The sequence below is a fragment of the Phocoena phocoena genome, chromosome 16 (genome assembly GCF_963924675.1).
Source record: "Phocoena phocoena chromosome 16, mPhoPho1.1, whole genome shotgun sequence".
NCBI lineage: Eukaryota > Metazoa > Chordata > Mammalia > Artiodactyla > Phocoenidae > Phocoena > Phocoena phocoena.
In genome coordinates this window covers 31,625,826-31,646,326 of record NC_089234.1, presented here as the reverse complement: position 1 = coordinate 31,646,326, position 20,501 = coordinate 31,625,826, and the positions used below count along the sequence as shown (strand labels likewise).

Below are 20,501 nucleotides of genomic sequence, written 5' to 3'. Positions count from 1 at the left end.
AACAAACGATTAATTCCAGCAAGTACTGCTCCCAATTAGGCCAACTGAAAGCAGCACTCGACGAAAAGCGTCTGGAATTAGTCAACAGAAAACGCATAATCTTCCATTAGGATAACGCAAGACCGCATGTGTCTTTGATGACCAGGCAAAAACTGTTACAGCTTGGCTGGGAAGTTCTGATTCATCCGCCGTATGCACCTTCGGATTTCCATTTATTTAGGTCTTTACAAAATTCTCTTAATGGTAAAAATTTCAAATCCCTGGAAGACTGTAAAAGGCACCTGGAACAGTGCTTCGCTCACAAAGATAAAAAGTTTTGGGAAGACGGAATTATAAAGTTGCCTGAAAAATGGCAGAAGGTAGTGGAACAAAACGGTGAATACATTGTTCAATAAAGTCCTTGGTGAAAATGAAATATGTATCTTTTATTTTTACTTTAAAACCAAAGTAACTTTCTGGCCAACCCAATATTTCTAGACATTTTCTCTTTCTCGACTCTCATTGTTCTTAAATTCCTATACCAGAAGAGCCCTAGAAAGATGGGAGACCCTGCAAGGATTTTATTCAGTATGACAGTTTGGCCAAATGATTTCAAGGTTTGGACATATTTATCCGTATGCATTATTTCAGATTATAAGGTGAGTGGAACTTCAGTTCTACTTGTACTTATGCCATAATGTACCAATATAACCTGGAATATTAGTTTTGCAGCAGTTTCTCTACTTCCACATCTCCCCTTCCCCAAATGTACAAGGTTTGTTAGAAGTTTTAAACACTTTCTAAATTTCTCTAGGATTAAAGCGCTAAGCACAACGCCTCACACAGAAAGCGGCCATTAAACATTTGAACGTTTGAATGAATATAAGCGTACGTGACACTGCTGTGCTGCTTTCCATACTAGGAAGTTTCCTCACTTCGCCCCCGTCAGAGTTTCCCAGGACAAGTTTCCAACCACGGAACATTTTATTTAACTCGTTATTTTAACACGGGGTGAGTCACTGGGAAAAGAAAATAAATCAATGTAAGTTGTTTCTTTCATTAAGCGAAGATGACATGTCACAAGTGCGCATGCCCAGCATGCCCTATTTTAAGAGTGCAAAATAATTAAATTGGTTACACTAATAGCAAGCTCTGGAAAGAAAAAGAACCCCTAGCATATTCGGGGCGCTCTTTCAGATGCCACACCCAAAGCACCTGAACTCTAAGAACCTCTCTCCTCGGGGCAAGGTAGAGGCAGGTCCCGCCGGCCAAGACCCGGGTCTTCGCGCTCCTCGGCGACCCGCACGCAGGTCACAGGCTCCGGGGCGCATCTGGACGGTGCGGGCGACCGCACTTCCACGGCGGGCTTGGGAGCATCCTCCCCCGGGAACACCCGCTCAGAGGCGACCCCGGTGGTCACCGCGGGCCCGCGCCGGCCAGGGAGCGCGCGGCGGATACTCACCCGTTGGCAATAACGGTTCTTCTTCACCGCAACGCGAGAGGTGCGGGGTTCTCACGACCCAGGCCACCCCGCTCTCAGATCTCTTCCAGAACAGCCGCCGGGGCAGTTGCGGCCACTGGAGCACAGACGCAGGCGGCGGGTGATCAAAGCCCGTGGCTCCCGCCGGGCGCTCTAGGCGGAGACCGGGCCGAGCCCCAAGCCCACGCAGCCGGGTGAGCAGATGTTGCGCACGGAAGATTCCAGAAGGCACCGGCTCCTCGCGCGCGCCGGGCCCGACCGGCTGAGTGGCCGCACCGCGCATGCTCCCGAACCGCCTCGAAGTTCAGCTAGGAGGCGCAAGCGCCAGGCTAGCTTGTGGAGCGGACGTCGGGAGCGCTGCGGGGCGGTTGGTGACCTCTCAGAGTATGCGGTGAACGGTGCGTCCTGCCTTCTCTGCCCAGACGTAGCAAAAGTGCAGTCCATCCAGGTGAAAGTCTTACTGTCCCAGAAAGCCTCCACCCTTCCCTGTCAGACGCTCCAGTATTTTGTCTGGTTGGAGACCGGCTCTGTGGGTTCCCCGGCTACCAGGGCCAGACCCGCATGGGCCACTGGGACTTGTAGTCCCCGGGACCTGGCCCACCCATTAGTCATCCCCTTCAGAATTAATCGGGTTGAGAACAACTCCATTATATAGCTTTCGAGAGCAGTGGTTGATTTACTTCGAATCCGGGTCCGTATTATTTATTGAGTCCCTACTGTGTGCTGAACACCTTGCTAAGATTGGTGGAGGGTAGAAGAAGATGAGTTCATGCCCCAGCCCACTGTAGGGTAAGCAGCAAGTGGCCTTGTAAGGTAGACTGTAATGAAGAAAAACTACGTATTATTAGTGCTAGTGGAGGTCCCAGAAGGACCGGAGTCAGAAAAAAATTTCCTGGAAGATGTGGGGCTTGAATCCGGCTTTGAAATGTGGAATGCTCTAGATTACGGGAGAAGCTGGAAAAATCAAATGATGGAATTGCGGGGAGTATAAAGAAGAGTTTGGTCTGGGTATAGTTGAAGGTTTAAGAGAGAGTGGTGAGCAAGGCTTAGGTGGGGAAGTGGACACAAGCGTCTTTTGCCCTCACAGAAAAGGCCTTTGTTTTGAGTTTCTCTCCAGTGGAGACTATAAGTACAGGCACCCAAGATACATCTTCAGGTTTAAATAAAAGATAACACCACAGGACTTACTTGTGTCCAGTTTCTGGACCTCATGGCCATTGTTGCTCTGTGAATTAATACATTTTTATCAATCCTATGATGAACTTGTGGGTAGCAAAATTACATTGCATTGTGTGTTGGATATAATGTTTCAAAATATACTACAGTTTTTATAATTTGTCACTTATTCAATTTTTTAAAAATTTATTTTATTTTTGGCTGCATTGGGTCTTCGTTGCTGCATGCGGTCTTTTCTCTGGTTGCTGCGAGTGGGGACTACTCTTCGTTGCAGTGCGTGGCCTTCTCATTGTGGTGGCTTCTCTTGTTGCGGAGCACGGGCTCTAGGCGTGCGGGCTTCAGTCATTGTGGGATGTGGGCTTAGTAGTTGTGGCTCACGGGCTCTAGAGCGCAGGCTCAGTAGTCGTGGTGCACGGGCTTAGTTGTTCTTCGGCATGTGGGATCTTCCCGGACCAGGGATAGAGTCCCGTGTCCCCTGCATTGGCAGGCTGATTCTTAACCACTGCACCATTAGGGAAGCCCTCAATTTTTATATACCAGAAGTTTCAAGGGAAGTGGATCCAGTCTTTCTTGACCTACAGAAGCAGGTTGTGATGATTTCCGACTTAGTCCTGAGAGCAGTGGATGATTTAGTTTTGATGCCTTTCAAAGATGTGTACAAATTCACAGATCAGAAAATTCTTTGTCAGACTGTTGGTTCCTAGGTTTTCAGTTTAGAAAATAAGATCACAGTTAACTAAAAGATATTAAATTTCAAACTTAGGTAATGGAACACCTGGAAATCTTGATAGTTTTCATGAAACACTGTGAAATAATGCTGTGTTACACTTAATTGTGGAATATTTTGGTTAAGTTCCACCTTTTCCATATCCCAGTACCAGTAAAGGGTAGCTGGTGACATGTATTTAATAAATTTTAATTTGAAAAAGTGCTATCCATTGCTTTAATTTTATCATAACTTTGAATGAGACTAATTTTTTGGCGTAGCATCCCCATTCAAATCAAAGAAATCTGGGAGAACATGATTTGTCAAACATTGCTATAAGGGAGTTCAGAAAAGATTCATGATACTATGTGACAATAAATGAACAAAGATAAAGGTGAAACTGGGTTTTGGACTGAATTCTGTTCTGCTAAGGAAGAAAAGTGGATTAATACATTTGAAGTTATTTTCAACAAGAGCTGGGGAAAAACTGAAGGAAAAACAAATTTCTAGTTAGTTCATACTTGACCAAAGAAATATTATTAGATACCAGAATATGCATTTTGTGATCATTTCATACACTAGAGATTTTCCTGTAATTTTGTCCTGCTAACACTCCTGAAACCAAGTGGCAGGTGGTTGAATGTTAAATTTACACACAACATAGAATAGGCTTTAGGAAATTTTATTTCAGGAATCACCATAGTGATAAAGGCATTGCTGGATGTATTTGCAGAACCCAGAGATTTCTACATGCTAAGCAAGAGGCAAACATTTATACTTATAAAACACTTATAAAAATTGCCTTCTGTTTGGTATGGACCAGAAAAGGTTGAATGAATTACTTCACTTTAATTCTCAGGCTTTGACTGTGGACCTCCAGTTAATCTGATACAAAAATAGCTAATCTTCAATTTCCTTGTCTTTTAGAAAAAGCTGTAACTACAAGGATTGTAAATTAGCAATATTCTTGAAGAGAATATTGGATTTAACTGTTGGAGCCAGTTTTTTAATACAGAAAGTTGAATTTCTGTAAGAAGGTGGAAGTCTGAGTCATAATTTTTCCTTGCTTCCGCATGTGATTTTTCGATAGGGCAAATGCAATTTTCATCCAGATCTTCAATTTTATCTACTATTTTGCCTATAATCATTTATTTATCTTATAGTATTTATGAGACGATAAATAAACTAGTTTAGAAACATCTACAGGTCTGCAAAAAAAGTGATTAATAATTTCTTCCACAATAAGATTTTTATTTAATAATTTATTATAATTTAACTATCTATAGGATGTGTCACTGCTAATGTTTTCCCTAGCTTTAGCAGATAAAATTTGCAGGTGTAGGCATCAGTAAGCCAGGTACTGATTTGAAGTTCATTTTTCATTTTAGAAGTTCTTGCAGAGTGGAAAGTAAATTCAAACTTCTCTTTTCCCAACATTCTATTCCTGTTGTGTCCATTCTTGGTATGTTGGTGGGAAAAATCTTAAAGGTGTTGATTCTTTTCAAGAGTCATGGAATCAATCTCAAATGCTTTTTTTTACTGAGTAAACAAAGGAGTTAGCTAACTTAGAACTGGTTCTCTTCTGCTCCAAGTCAGTTCAGTATTGTTAATCACTTTTTGGACCTCTCACCTTAATGTCCCATAAGCAGCCTCTGAAAACTGAACTCTTTAACTCCTTCCCCAATTATATTCGACAATATACAGAATGATACTACCTCTCAGTTACTCAAGCCCAAACCTTAGAGTCCTTGATTTCTTCCTCACTTTGTCCTACACATCTAGTTGCTCACCAAATTCTGTGAATTCTACCCCTTAACTGAATCTCCATCTTCCATTCCCGCTTCCACTTTTGGATTCAGATCTCCAGAATCTCTCATCAGGACTATTATAATGGCTTCTTAACTAGTTTTCCTGCCTCCAGGGAATATCTCTTTGTTTAATCAGATTTTTTTCTCACTGTAAAGTTTTATACTTTTTTTTGGCGGGGGGAGGATCCCAAATATTTTCATTGAAGTTATTCCTATGTATTTTGAAAAAGTTTTGTATTGCTGTTATAAAAGTGATTTTTTTTCTATTATGTTTCTAGCATATAGGAAAGCTGTTAACTTTGCCATACATTCTCTTGTATTCTGCCACTTATCAACTTTCTCATTTTTTCTAAAGTTTTTTGATTGAATGTCTTGGAGTTTCTATGTATAAAACCTAGCCTCTACAAAAGAATCAGTTTGTTGTCTCCTTTCCAATAGTTTTACCTCTAACTCTTTTACATGTCTTATTGGACTAACTAGAATTTCTATTAAATACTAAAGGTGATCAACAACTAAATACTAAAGGCAGTGTGTTTCTTTGTTTAGTTTTTAGTTAAATTAAAAAATTTAAATAGCATGTTTATCTCAAGCATCAAAATAATTGTTTTCTCTTAGTAATATGATATATAATTCTTAAAAATATTTCTTATTTATTTAGAAGGTGGAAATGAAAGAACCATCATGAAAAAGATTTCAAAGAGAAAAGAAGATATTTTTAGAAAAGTAAGGTATTAATGGAGTTTATAAGGATTTTGATTATACTAAATAGCTCAATTGTAAATGTAGGAGAGTCTTGAAAAAATGTGATATATTTGGTTCTATATACAAATCGTATAGTTCATATGTTAAAAAATAATAAGAGAGTTTACAGATTAGTTATACTCTTTGGTCTGTCAATTATGTAATAAAGTATTAGAAGTGAGTTGTTTATATATTTATTTATCTATTTATTCCCTTATTTAAATATTTATTTCTCTGTTCTCTCAACCAGCTAACAATCCATTTCCTGCTTTGCTAAAAAAAAAAAAAGTTTTTCTTTTTTAAATCAATGAATGAGTGAAACATTTTTAGGACTGGTATCTACGTGTCACCTAGAGTAACTCCAATTAAGATTCATGTTTTATTCCTGCCTTCTAGATGGGGATGGGAAGTTATGAAAAGTATATCCAGAATGCTGGGTGAGATTATTGGGAATTGAAGGAGACATCTATCAATCACTTGCTGGGGTTGATGTCCCGTCACACCTTCAAGGGTTACTGTCTCCTTGGTCAAGAGTGAAGTTAGGTATTTTTAATTTTGTTGAGGAAAATACTGAAGGTTTAGTAAGAACAGAACATCTTAGTTCATACTGAACTTACTCAGTAGTTCTTAAGTGTGGTACAGGAGCCACTGGTGGATTTGGAGTTCTTTCAGAAGGTCTATAGACTAAGCTCTTACTGTGATCATGTCAGTATACCCTGCTTTGGCTTTTGACACGAATCCATGTTTTTACTGTGATTGGAAATCTGATGTGTGTCTGCTTGCTCTTCCCATTCCAACTGCACATTAGTTTGGTTAGCATGTACAGTTGTTATTTAAGGAGTCTTTTGCTATTCTATTTTTTCAACTTAAAATGAAAAACTTATCCATATTGTTCTAAAAAAACATTTAATGTTGCTAGTATGGTTTAATTTTAGAATATTGAGGTTTAAAAAGTGGTAAAAGAAATAAATGCTCATTTTAAAATATTGAATTTTTGATAATGGTAGTACATTCAATTAGAAATACCAGTAGGCAACTAGAAATATGGTATTCAGGAGAGCAGTCAAGGTTGGAGACAGATTTGGGCAGCCATGGGAATCCATGCACTCTCCAAATCCTTGGAATGTGCCCACATTTAGGCTATGAAGAGAAGTGTGACCAAGAAAGGATACAAGGAATAAGTGGCCAGAGAGGTATAAGCGTAGAGGAAATGGATATAGAAAGCTTTTAGAAAGTTATCAGATGCTACAGAGTACTCAAGTAATAGCTAACATTGATATAGTGTTGAGTTTCAAAGTATTTTCATATGTTTGATCTCATTTGACCCTCCTAAAAGGTATATGAAGTAGGCAGTATATGAACACCAACAACTATCTACTGGATTTTATCATTAAAAGGTTCTTTTTGATATTACAGAGAGCAATTTTTTAATTAAAAAATCTATCATATATAAAGAGCTCATACCCATTGATAAAAGGATGAAATTTAAGAAAACAGGCAAAGGATATGAATTGTCATTTTAAAGGAGATGACTTTCAAAGGGCTGATAAACCTATGAAAAGATGTTAAATGCCAAAACAAAAAGATACAAGGTAACCCTTCCCCCCTTTTTTTGCAGATGTCAGAAGACACAGATAACATTGCAGTAGAAGAAAATGTAGACAATCAGCTCCAGAAAGGTTCTCAATAAGTATACCACAGCTCTAATACTGTTGGACTTTATTTTTAAAAGATATAAATGACTAATCCTATCCCAGGGTTTCATTTGGGAACACAGTTTCTTAAGGGATACGTTCAAACAGAAACTAAACTTCCTATATAATACAAGTGGGTATAAGGAAATAATGGTAAAGTCAGTGCATGTAATAAAACTAAGTTTTGTTTTCTCTTTCTCTCTTGGCAAACATGGAGAATCTTCTCGTTCTTCAGACAATGTTACACTATAAAGATACAGAGATATAGAACCTGTTTCAGGAAGTTTCCAGGTCTCAGGGAGAAAAGTATATAAATAATGGTTGACTCCTGGTTCATTTATCCAGCAAATATTTATTAAGCACCTACTATGTGCCATCTGTCATTCTAAGTTCTGGGAATAGAGTATAAATAAACCAACTAATAATTTTTAAATTTTATCATGGAATACTGCAATTAAGAATGAAGATTCTCATGACCTATACTGATTTAGCTTTATGCTTACCCTTTATTTCCACCATTTTCTATTTAACCTTTAACTACTCAAAGGCAGGGAGAAGAAAAAGAAAAATACAAGGCAAAATGACCAGTAGGTCCTCCATTTTCCATTGTACCTAGGACTGCATAACCCCTGTCTTTCTCAATCCATACAGTAGATCATCTGGTGGATGAGAAGAAAATAACATGAGGCTTGGAGTACACATAGCAGCTGGAGCCTTCTTTATACCCAGCAAGACTGTTTCATTTCCTCTAAGAGCTGGCAGTATTATACTGAATTTACAAAACTGACATAAGTAGTTAGAATGGATGCTTGGAGACTTACCTCTCTTTTTTTCAGATTCCTTTCTCTTCAGTTTAATCAAGTTGAAGTAAACTGGTTTTGATATTTGTATATTCTGTGGACTGTAGAGCACTTTATATAGAATATTACTGTTTTCACTGATTTTTTTTCCTAAAAGGAAAAAGATAAATGTTTGCTTACCTGAACCCTTTTTTTTTTTTTTTGCCTCACTACAAAATTCAGTCCTGACCATGCATGAGCATTTATTCCAGATGGAAGAGGGGGAAGTTTCTAAGCTTTATTTTCTAGGTTCTAAGCTCTCATGGGGCAATGACCCAGTCTTCATAATTGTCATGATCCAAAGAAAAGTATGTTATTTAGCTATTTAATAAGTACTTTTGATGCTGTTGCTGTTTAATTATATTATAAGAAAGTATCATGAACTCCATATTATGTTGGCTTCTTGATAGATTTAAATGTGGAAGAAAATCAAAACATAATAGAAACTCTGAGAGGCAAAGTAAGAGAAAAGCTAAAAAATGCCAAGGTAATATTACTTTTTCTTTCCTATTTTCAAATTTACTGTTTAAATCAACATATATCATGATAAACTTTTCTTTATCAAAAAAGAGCTAAAATTCTATTTTAATATAGCTCCTTAAATCCAAAAAGCTTCAAGTTATTTTCCATGCTTTCTATTTCCAAACTTGAAGCCAAGAAAAGTTAAGTGATTTGGTTATGGTAACTAAATTTGACATCTCAGGAGAAAACAGGTATATACTTTTTAAAAGAAAAACTTTGAGAAGTCTTTGTTTTTATCCATTTTGGGCAAAAGACTTATGAACATGATTATGTCTATATCTGTGAACATTAAGTTTTCCATACTATTTATTTACATTGTGTTTCAGATTAATCAAGGCAAAAAATCTTCAACTCAGCTGCTCATTGATAATAAGATATGTCAGTGGTCTAAGGTGAATAATTTTTTTAAAAAACTTTTTAGAACAGATTTATTGAGGTGTACTTTACATAGCGAAAATTCATCCATTTTAAGCGTATGATTCAGTGATTTTTAGTAAATTTACACAATATATAATCAACATTATAATCCAATTTTAGACCATTTTGTCACTCCAAAAAGATCTCTCATGCCAATATTTAATCACTATTTCTACTTGACATTATTTCTTATCTTAAAAAATTATAATAAAATATTATAGGTGATCCCCGAATTACAGATTTTGTTCTGAAATACAATGTGTAATCACATATTTGGAACTTCAAATGACAAAATCACTCACATCTTGGGTGAACTGCATTAATTAGAGTAAAGGCTAAGCAGCTTTAACAAAAAGATTCAAAGTAAAATGTCTTAATTAAGATAGAAGTTTTATTTCTCTCTAGTGTAATAGATAAGTAGTCCAGGCTACTAGGAGAGTTCTGCCATCTTCAACACTTAGTTTCCATCTCTGAGTCCAATGGCAAAGCCGCTGTGTCTTCATTTGCTAACCAAAGGGGAGGGAGGAGGAAGAGAGCCATAGGATTGCAGATTGATCTCTTACAGGACAAGACCTGAAAATTGCACACATTATTTCCACTAAAGGAATGTGGGAAAAAATGTCTCGATATCCAGCTAAAAGTAAGTTCTATTATTAGAAATGGCAGAAAAGACAGCAATGAACAACTAGTCATTTCTTCCATAAGCAATGAGAGTATTTAAAAAATACTCTCAAATTTTAAAATGTAAGGAGTGTATCTTGGGTTTTTAAAAAACTCATCTTTGTCTTCTCCACAGGGTCCCTCTTGGGTGCTTAGTAAAAATTAATTAAATTTAATAGTAAAAGCAGACTAAAAAAAGATGATTGTATACATGTTGTTCATTCAACAAATGAATAAAAGTGAGCCTAACTTGGATTTAATTTAACTATGAATAGTAAAAAATTGGAAGTTTGTCAAGATAAGTCCACTGAATATCAAGAAAAGAGGTAAAAAGGAAGAGAAATTGGCTTCTAAGAGTTTCCATTACAAACTACTAGGAAGGGATGTCTGCTCAGGAAGTTGAGGATTTTAGCAAATGATTTTTCAATGAGCAGAGACAGAGGGAAGTAAAAGTATATATGGACAGTTTATATATCAGTATTGTTGAAAGGTACATAACTTTTAAAGTTAATGGGACAGCGATATTGTAGATACAAACAGGATGTAGGATAAGCTTTTGTATTTTACATATTTTTGGATTCTTCAGTTCCTAGGAACTAGCAGATTTCCTCCTTCCTTCTTTCTTTCCCTCCCTCCCTCCCTCCCTCTCTCTCTCTCCCTTCCTTCCTTCCTTCTTTCCTCCCTCCCTTCCTTCCTTCCGATTCCTCTCTCAAACCTCTCTAAAAACAGTCCATTTAAAAGTGTGTGACAAAGAAGTGATAGGCGATTTATATTTGAAAGATTCAGACTTTACAGTATTGAAAAATGAGAGCCTATTTACAAGCAAGTTCATCACTAAGAATATGCCACTTTTAATACCTTTTATTATTTCTAAGTTCGCAAAAGATTATTGGTGGGGTGAGGTGGTACTTGTATGTGAGTGCATTCATACCTGAGAACACCCAAAAACAGGGAGAGAAAAAAGAGTTTGCCCTGAGTCCACCTTTTGATCTAACTGTAAGGTAATGCTCTCAATACTCTGACTAGAGTGAAGAGATAGATTGGGAAGATGGAGAAGATTTGGACCCTATATTTTAATTAAAAAATTTTTCTAATTGAGATATAATTGACACATTATATTACTTTCATATAATTGACATGTTATATTACTTTCAAGTGTGCAACATAAGGATTCAATATGTGCATATATTGAGAAGCGATCACCACAATAAGTCTAGTTAACATTTGTCACCATACATAGTCGCAAAAAAAAAGGTTTTTTTTTCTTGTGATGAGGACTTTTAAGTTTTACTCTCTTGACAACTTTCAAATATGCGATATAGCATTATTAACTAGTCACTGTGCTGTACATTATATCCCCAAGACTTACTTATTTTATAACTGGAAGTTTGTACCTTTTGACCCCCTTCACCCATTTTGCCTACTGCCCCCTGCACCCCCTGCCTCTGTTCACCACCAGTCTGTTCTCTGTATCTGTGAGCTTGATTTTTTGTTTTGCTTTTTTAAAATTTCACCAATAAGTGAGAGCATATGGTATTTGTCTTTCTCTGTCTGACTTATTTCACTTAGCATAATGCTCTCAAGGGCCATCCATTTTGTCACAAATGGCAAGATTTCATTCTTTTTATGGCTGAATAGTACTCCATTGTGTGTGTGTGTGTGTGTGTGTGTGTGTGTGTGTGTATCTTTGTCCATTCATTGGTTGATGGACACTTAAGTTGTTTCCATACCTTGGCTATTGGAAATAATGCTTGGCTATTGGAAATAACAAACAAATAATTTTGTTTGTTTTTTTTTTTTTAAATCACAGTTACCAGACCTTAAAAACAAAACAAAATACAAAAATAATACAAAATAATACAAAATACAAAAATAATTCATGAGGGCTTCCCTGGTGGCGCAGTGGTTGAGAGTCCGCCTGCCAATGCAGGGGAAATGGGTTTGTGCCCCGGTCCGGGAAGATCCCACATGCCACGGAGAGGCTGGGCCCGTGAGCCATGGCTGCTGGGCCTGTGCATCCGGAGCGATGGGAGAGGCCACAGCAGTGAGAGGCCCACGTACCGCAAAAAAAAAAAAAAAATTCATGAGCCAAACAGACTCAAAGTTAAATATTAACTTGATACTATCCTACTGCTTTTTGTTCTTGAATAAGATACAGTTACTATTACCATATTACAGAAAACTACTTCTTTCCCTTAAAAGCAGAAAAAGCTCTCACTTCAACACTGCAATACTGGTTTTCCATTGTTTAACCTGCAGACTGAAGTCTCACTGGATGAAGGTCTTTCGTGTTTTATTCTGAGTGGTGAAGAAGACTCAACTTTAGGCCAGTCTGCAGAGCAGGTTGGATTTGTTTCCCTTCCTCCTACATCCTCATTCTCAGGAAAAATAACTCTTTATTAAAGGCATAGAATGAAATACTTGATGGGAGGTGAAATTTTTATTATTGAGCTGCCTTCTCTTTGAATTGAGAAGCTGTTCATAATAATAATTCCTAACATTTATTGAGTGCTTACTGGATGCCCAGTGATATTCTAAATTTTTAATGTGGATTATCTCATTCAATCCTCATAATAACCCTGTGAGGTAGGCATTATTATCATCTCTGTTTTATAGGTGAGGAAATAGGCACACAGGGGTAAGAACTGATAGAGCTGGGAAGTACAGGCTATCAGCTCCAAAGCCTGTGTTTTCTTTTGTTCTTCCTGTTCATTTCTCCAAGTGCCCACGTTGTTCTCTGTAATCTCTATTACTCTTCATTGATTCCCCATTCTTCATCCCTCCTTGTACAATCCCAGACCCTTCTAATTTCTGTCAGTTCTTCCCAAACTCTTCAGCCCCACTGTTATTCTAGGGCCGTCCTTTCCTCCAGTCCTAATCAGTCTCGCTAGTCTTTCCCATCTCCTGATTTGTCAGTCTCATTGGTCTCCCTTCTGCTCCTATTCCTCTCAACTTTCTCCATTCCTCTCTACCTTCAGATCTCTCTACAGTTTCCTTGAGCCCCCTCCTGTATTTCCAGAGTGCTACCCAGTATCTTCTGACACCTCCCAGTCATTTCCAAATCCTTCAGGTCCTCCTTTTGAATTTCTCTTGGACCCCGCTTTGCCTTTCTACTTATTTCTCAGTCTCTTCCATTCCCCTTTCTTTGTATCCTGTATCCTGCTCCAGTCTTTACGTTCCTTTTGTTGTTGTTTGTTCCACAGAAAAGAGCTTTATCTTTAAAAAATATAACAAATTTATTATATATATTATAAAAACTTAATGCAGAAAACCATGAGGAAGAAAATAAAAATCGTGTGACATCCCACTGCTCTGAGATAAACCACTATTACCATTTTTTCATGCTGTTCTCTATGCTTATACCCATATATGCACACACAGACTTTTATATAAATAGAATCACAGTATAGCAATTCCATTTTTCCAATTGCTCAGCCAAACCTTGGTGTCATCCTTGGATCCTCTTTTACTCACATGCCTCATATCCAGTTTGTCACAAATCCTGTTGGTTCTACCTTCAAAGTATCCAACCCACTTCCAGAACCCAGCCCACTTTTCATCACCTCCCTGGCACAGCCTAGTCTATGCGGCCATAACCTCTCATCCAGAGCATTGCCAAAGTCTCCCTTTATTTTTACTATCGCCCCAACAGTCTATTTGTTATACCATACAGTAGTCAGAGTGATTCTGTTAAAATCTAAGACAGAACATTTTTTTTTAACACCTTCTAATGGTTTCCTATCTCAAAAAAAAGCTGAAGTCCTTATAGGGGCTTCCACGGCCCCCTTAGTACCTCTCTGACTTCCTTTCTCACTAGTTTCCCCTTCTTCCACCCAACTCCGGCCATACTGGCCTCCTTCCTGTTCCTGCCTCAGGGACTTTGTACCTTTTAACTGTCTAGACACCTCTTCTCTTATCCTCATGCTCTCTCCCTCACTACCTTTGGGTCTCTGTTCAAATGACACATAATTAAAATTACTGTGCCTGAAAACCTTATGTAATAGTACCTCCAACCCCCCAACCCCCAACCCCCATCCCAGTATTCTCTAGCCACTTACCTTGCATCATTTTTCTTTATGTCATTTATTTTCTTTCTTTGTCATTTATCACCACCTCGCATGTATTTCTGTCTCTTTGTTTATTTTCTTCCTTGAACATATCAGGCATTCCATATTTGAGCGAATATTGAATAAATGAGTATCAAACATGCACATGCTCTGCCAAGTCACTTGATATCCCAGAATCGCATGATATGGGTTAAGGAATGGACTTTTCAGGGGAAACGAGGAGGTCCACCCAGCAGAGTGCACCAGGACGAAGCGCTGTGGTTATGGCTGCTTTTCCTTCTTTTCCTTCTCACAGGGAAGACATGAGAGAAATTAGGTCAGTGGGGCAAGTAGACTGTTTGGGCACAAGGAAGTCCAGGCTTGGATGTGGGTTGTTTAGAGAAGTTGTTTGAAAAGCCATCTGCCCTGCACCTGGTAAATTTGGGGACAATGGGAATCTACTGTCCTCATCACAGGGAGGAGAAAGCTACTGTTTTGTGGGAGGCTGAGTGTGACTGTGGCTCCTTCCTACTAGGAGAAAGGGGAGAATCTCTCTCTCTCTCTATCTCTCTCTCTCTCTCTTTTTACCACACCATACTCAGGTGCATTCATTTAGACTTATGCATGGAAAATTAGGTGGTTGCCTTCTGACCTCATGCTTCCTGTCACACAACAGCTAACAGCACAGACACTGGTCTGCTGTGAGCTGCATAGTGAAGACCAGGAAGGTGATTATATTGGTTGAGCTCATAGCTTGTCTCAGGCTAAAAATATAGGTAGCTGTAGTGGGGTAGGATTCATGAAAGAGACCTACATGGTCACAAATAAAAGGCTGGGATCCAAGATGAGAGCCTGACATGACTCAGCCATCAGGGCAGACCTCAGCTCTGAAGGCAGGTTGAAAGCCGTGACCTGCACCAGGGGTGCGGTGAAAGTAGCTTGGTAATGGGACCTCCAGCAGGAGCAAAGAGCCCCTCTTTGTCTATGATTGGAATATTCAAAGAGGTCCCCTATGTGAAGATCCCCCAAATCTTGCTCCTAGGTGTCAGTGTCATATCTTGTTTGACTTCTGAAAATGTTGCCACAAAGATTTCTGGATATAAAATACTTTCTTGATTTCGTGACAGGGATATAGGGAAGGTATGATGATGTGATGACTTGATATGAACCTAAGTGATGCTTAACCATGTTACTCACTTAATTTTGTCAGAGTTGATCAAGGCCATCTACGGTTATCTATTCAATGCAGTTCTATTATTAATTCTTTTAATTTAATTATTTACCCCTAAATGTATGTTTTTGAAAATTAAGGGGTTTTTATTTGCATGACTCACATACTCTGTCTCCTCTCTTTCAACATATGTAGATTTTAAGTTAAACAACTAAAGTCATCCAAAATAAATTGGTAATATTTTTTGTGAAGAGACTCATATAAAATTTCTGATATAATATAAAAGTATACATTTTTATATTTAGTAATATATCTGTTTCAATACCTAAATTCAGATTGTTTGTAACTTTTATATATCATATTTCAGAAATGTATCATAATCAATCACAGTGCCACAGACTTCTATTTGTATCTTTACTTTTCTTTCTTCTTTTTCTTAAATATCATCCAGAAAACAGCATGACTACTCCACGTCACCTTAGGTAGTACTTCTTTCTGAACGGTGGAAAAAAATGGGGCTGAAGACCACATGGCTTGATGTCTTTAGACTTTGCCCTGCACTGTGAATTCTCAACAGTTGAAATATCATAGTCCAATATTTCAGAACATTTTCCATAGGAGAGGAGAGACTTGAATTGTAGTTCTTTTTCAGTAGTCTTTCATTGAGAATTTCAATGAAGGGCTATAGAAAAATCATATTTTATAATATTAAGCTTTAAGTGAGTTCCTCTGTGTTCAATGAAATTTAATTGTCACACAGTTTCAGCTTGAACTTGAACTGGGTAGCATAGATCAGAAAGACTTCACAGCAAGATTCTAGTACCTTTCATTTATCTGCCTGTTAATCACTGAGGACAAACACGTATACTTATTTTTCTTTTTGGTATTCAACAGAGATCAGTAAATGATAGTTACCACAAACACTTTTCCCTTGGTGATAATTTACAAAACTTTGCTGAGGGCCGAGATGAAGATTTTATGGAAGAAGTCATTTTCCTAGATTTACTTGAAGTAAAGGCTGCCAATTATGAAGATGATCAAGAACAAGTGAAAAAACAACAGGCAAATATTTTTGTTCCAAGCAATTCTCCAGGTAAAGTTTTTACAAGAAAATATTCAAGTCATTAATGAATCATATTGTAGGATAATAGCTTCTTTGTATGCTGGATAGATAAAAAGTACTGATTTAAAATTATAGAAACTTTTCTATATTTCCTCTTCATGCTTTCTCTGAGTTAAAGGGAATTGGTTTAAAAAGCTCATTCATTGTGTGTGTGTGTGTGTGTGTGTGTGTGTGTGTATAGACTTTCTGCTAGGCTTTAGTGGTAGAGTATATGCTAGTTCCCTTTTGCTTCTTGTTTGGTCAATACCAGTTTAATATTTTGGACTTTAAAGTAATATCTAGGTTTTGTTATTAAGTGATCAACCAACTTAAACTGCCAGAAGATACGATGCCACGCATTTTAGAAGAAGAAGGATTCTATGTTCACAAAAAGCCAGAAATATATAAAAAGACCTGCAACAAAATGGAAAATCGCCTGCTTAAACTAGAAGAGGCAAGTTCACTAGCTAACAAGGGAAACCACTCACTGATGGTGTGTGACATTTGTTTTTAGTATAATATTTACTTACTATATTTTTAAATATTTTTGATAGGGGAAGTGTTGGTTTGAAGAAAGTGGAGAAATAATGTCATTACCTTCACCTGTTAGACAGTCATGGAATTTCAGACTAAACATAAGTAAGGAACCTTTAAATCCAGCACTGAAGACCATATACAGGAAGGTGACCAACAACAGTTTATTTATGATTATGGTTAGAATTCTTGTAATATCAATTATAACTTATATACTTATTTTTGTGGTGTTAATTCACCTTTTAAAGATATTAGTAAGTCTAGTAAAGGCAAAACTATGATGAAATATTAAATATCCATTAAAATGATGTTTTCAAGGAATATTTAATGATATGGAGAAGTCCTCAACATAAAATGTAAAGTTAAAAAAAGCAGAATGCGAAATTTCATATGATCCTAATTTTATAAAAATAGATAATGAATGAATGAATTTATCAATGAATGAATAAGTACATACATATATGTGTATATAGATAAAAAGACTAGAAAATATATCATAGTTAATAACTATCTCTGGATGGTAGAACATAGGATTATTTTTATTTTCTTTGTTATACTCTTTTCTATTTTCTAAATTTCAGAAATGAATATATGTTATACTTATAATTAAACTAATTTATGTGTATTCCAAAAGACATTATGAAAATTAGCAGTCCATTAAGCTAATGAGAAGAAATATTTAGACAGAAATAGTTATGTTAAAAATTTGGCTTGAAAAAGTTTAAATAAGAATTTTGTACAAAAACCTAATTTCTCAACCACTTGCATTAACCATTCCATATATAGGAAATATGGCTGTAGGTAGATACAAAGTGGAAATAATACTTCCTAAAAATACAGTCAACCCTTGAACAATGCAGCAGTGGGGCACCAACTCCATGCAGTGAAAAATCTGCATACTGCTCTCTCTGCCTCAAAAATAAAGAAATTAATAAATTACTCATCCAAGGGCAGGAAGCTGAGACAGTTTGGGTAGACTCAGGACTCAAACCCTAGTTCTTTTGATTCCACACATTGTGATCTCTGATCGAACACCAACTTTTCCCCACACTTAGTTAATTTAAAGACCTGTAAAATGAAAATATAGATACTGTAATTATTGAATAAATCTGTGTATAAGTGGACAAGCTCAGTTCAAACCCATGTTGTTTAAGGGTCATCTGTACTTACAGGACTTCATTCTCTAGTCCCTCTGTTGCTTTAAACCTGTGAGTTACTTCTCCTCTTCTAGTAATTATATGCCTTCTGTAGTTAATGCTTTTTCTTTACAGTTGCAGTTCTGTGTTTCTTGCATATTCCAGCAACTGCAACATTTTAACAGCAAGAGCACTTAGTTCCTTATAAGGCTGTTACTTCTCAGCCTCCATAGGAAATGAGATTTCTCCCTAAACTGAAGAGATTTATACTTTTGGAGGTCTCTTTCTCTTTCTGTAACATGTGAGGATCTTCTTTCTTTATGATATATGCTCTCTTTTCTTCTCCACAGTTTCTGTTTCTTTCCCAGAGAAACTAGAAAATTTAAAAACAAGTCTTCCTTATGTTGTAATATGTTTTTTATATCTATACCACTCATAAATTTCTTTCAGGATTTTCTAAAAATACACCAAAACTTTTTGCTGCTAAGAAAATCTTTTACCATTTTACCATGCAAAATGCATTTAAGCTTTAATTAATTGTCCTACTTTTTTTTTTTTTTTTTTTGCGGTACGCAGGCCTCTCACTGCTGTGGCCTCTCCCGTTGCGGAGCACAGACTCCGGATGCGGAGGCTCAGCGGCCATGGCTCATGGGCCTAGCCGCTCCGCGGCATGTGGGATCTTCCCGGAGTGGGGCACGAACCTGTGTGCCCTGCATTGGCAGGCGGACTCTCAACCACTGCGCCACCAGGGAAGCCCAATTGTCCTACTTTTAAAATTAAAGACATATACAAAGATTTTTATCATGAATTAGTGTTGACATTTATCAAATGCTTTCTCTAAGCCTATTAAGTAGTGTAATAGTATTTTCTTAACTTTTAATGTGGTGAATTACACTGATTTTCAAATATTTCTGAAATAAATCCCATTTGTGATACATTTTCTTTTTATATATTACTGAATTTGATTTTCTAATATTTTGTTCAGGATTTTTGCATACATGTTCCTGAGATAACTTTTTCTTTGATTTTTCTTCCTTGTAATGTTCTTGTCAGATTTCCATCTAGGTTACACTGGCTTCAACACAATTTGGGGTGTGTTCCCTCTTTTTCTCTTCTCTGGGAGAATTGTATAACATTGGTGTTATTTCTTCCTTAAATGTTTGGGAGAATTCACTGCTGAATCCATCTTGCCCTGGAAATTTATTTGTGGGAATGTTTTCTATTATAGACATATTTAAAAAAAAATAAAAGACTGTCCAATGGAAGCACATCCTGTGTTTGTGGATTGGAAGACTTAGTATTGTTAAAATGTCCATACTACCCAAAGCAATATACAAATTCAATGCAATCCCTATCAAAATCCCAATGGTATTTTTCACAGAAATAGAAAAACAATTCTCAAATTCATAGGGAACTTCTAAGGACCCTGAATAGCCAAAACAATCTTGATAGAGATGAGCAAAACTGGAAGACTGACATCATCATTATGTCAGAATAAGAGTTTTCTACCATCTTTCTCTCCAGAGAACACTGATTTTGACAATCACCCATGGACAAGAGTGCCATTATGGAATTCTGGGAGTCCAGTGGAGAAGTTCCAGCACACCATTGAAGTAAATGGTCTAGAATTCTGGGTTGGTTGTTATTCTTCTTTTAGCACTTTGAAGATAACTTTCCACTTATTTCTGAATCTCATTGTTTCTACTGAAAAGTCAGCTTAAAGTCTTACTGTGGTTTTCAGTTTTTCTCTTTGTCTTTGGTTTTCTACTACAATATGTTAAGGTGTGACTTCCATTGTAATATGTTAAGGTATGCTTTTTCTTTATATTGATCCTGCTTTGGGCTATTAGGGCTTCCTCAATGTATGCCTCCATGTTATGCATCCGTTTTGGAAAATCCTCTGCCATTATCTTAGCAAATACTGCTTCTGCCCTAATCTCTTTCTCTTTGTGTTCTGGAACATCAAGTATACATATCCATTTTATCTTCTGCTTTTGCATTTTTTTCATCCCTTTTTCCCTCTGAGTTTAGTCTGAATATTTTCTGTTGCCCTGCCCTCTAGTTCACTTAGCTAACTTTCTACTGTGTTTAATCTCCTGTTAGATCCATCTAATGAATTATTTCCCCTTCTTCATTTATTTTTTACTTGAAAAGATTTCTCTTTTTTTTACCTTAAGGAAAAAGCATTCTGTGATCTTTGTTTTTGTGTTCCTTCTAGCTTAGGCTTAATATCTAAATACTTAAAATTTTAAAAATTATTTCTATTACTCTATTGTTACCTCATTTCTGAGTTTTCCAAATTCTGGTTTGTGTTCTTTAATGTCATAAATTTTCTTAATGTCTTTTGGCTTGTTTTGTAATCCACATTTCTATTTTTTTGAATGTCTTTCTGGTATGCTTTGATTGTGGGGATATTATATTACTGTTTATTCATTTTTATTATAGAAACTTTGTATAGATTTAATCTTGAGCCTTTTCTGCTGTTCATTC

The 20,501-nt window shown here is 36.9% G+C and overlaps 1 protein-coding gene across 1 annotated transcript in view; it reads left to right on the top strand.

Annotated features, from left to right (window-relative positions):
- The first annotated feature begins 5,830 nt into the window (after positions 1 to 5,830).
- The window catches only part of CC2D2B (coiled-coil and C2 domain containing 2B), a 93,811-nt gene continuing 79,140 nt past the window's right edge, over positions 5,831 to 20,501 (top strand). Inside the window, exons 1-8 of the mRNA XM_065894603.1 lie at positions 5,831 to 5,872; positions 7,509 to 7,569; positions 8,834 to 8,910; positions 9,272 to 9,337; positions 12,234 to 12,365; positions 16,134 to 16,332; positions 16,659 to 16,795; positions 16,896 to 17,024. Coding sequence (XP_065750675.1) covers positions 5,831 to 5,872; positions 7,509 to 7,569; positions 8,834 to 8,910; positions 9,272 to 9,337; positions 12,234 to 12,365; positions 16,134 to 16,332; positions 16,659 to 16,795; positions 16,896 to 17,024 — 843 coding nt within the window. The remainder of the gene's footprint in view (positions 5,873 to 7,508; positions 7,570 to 8,833; positions 8,911 to 9,271; positions 9,338 to 12,233; positions 12,366 to 16,133; positions 16,333 to 16,658; positions 16,796 to 16,895; positions 17,025 to 20,501) is intronic.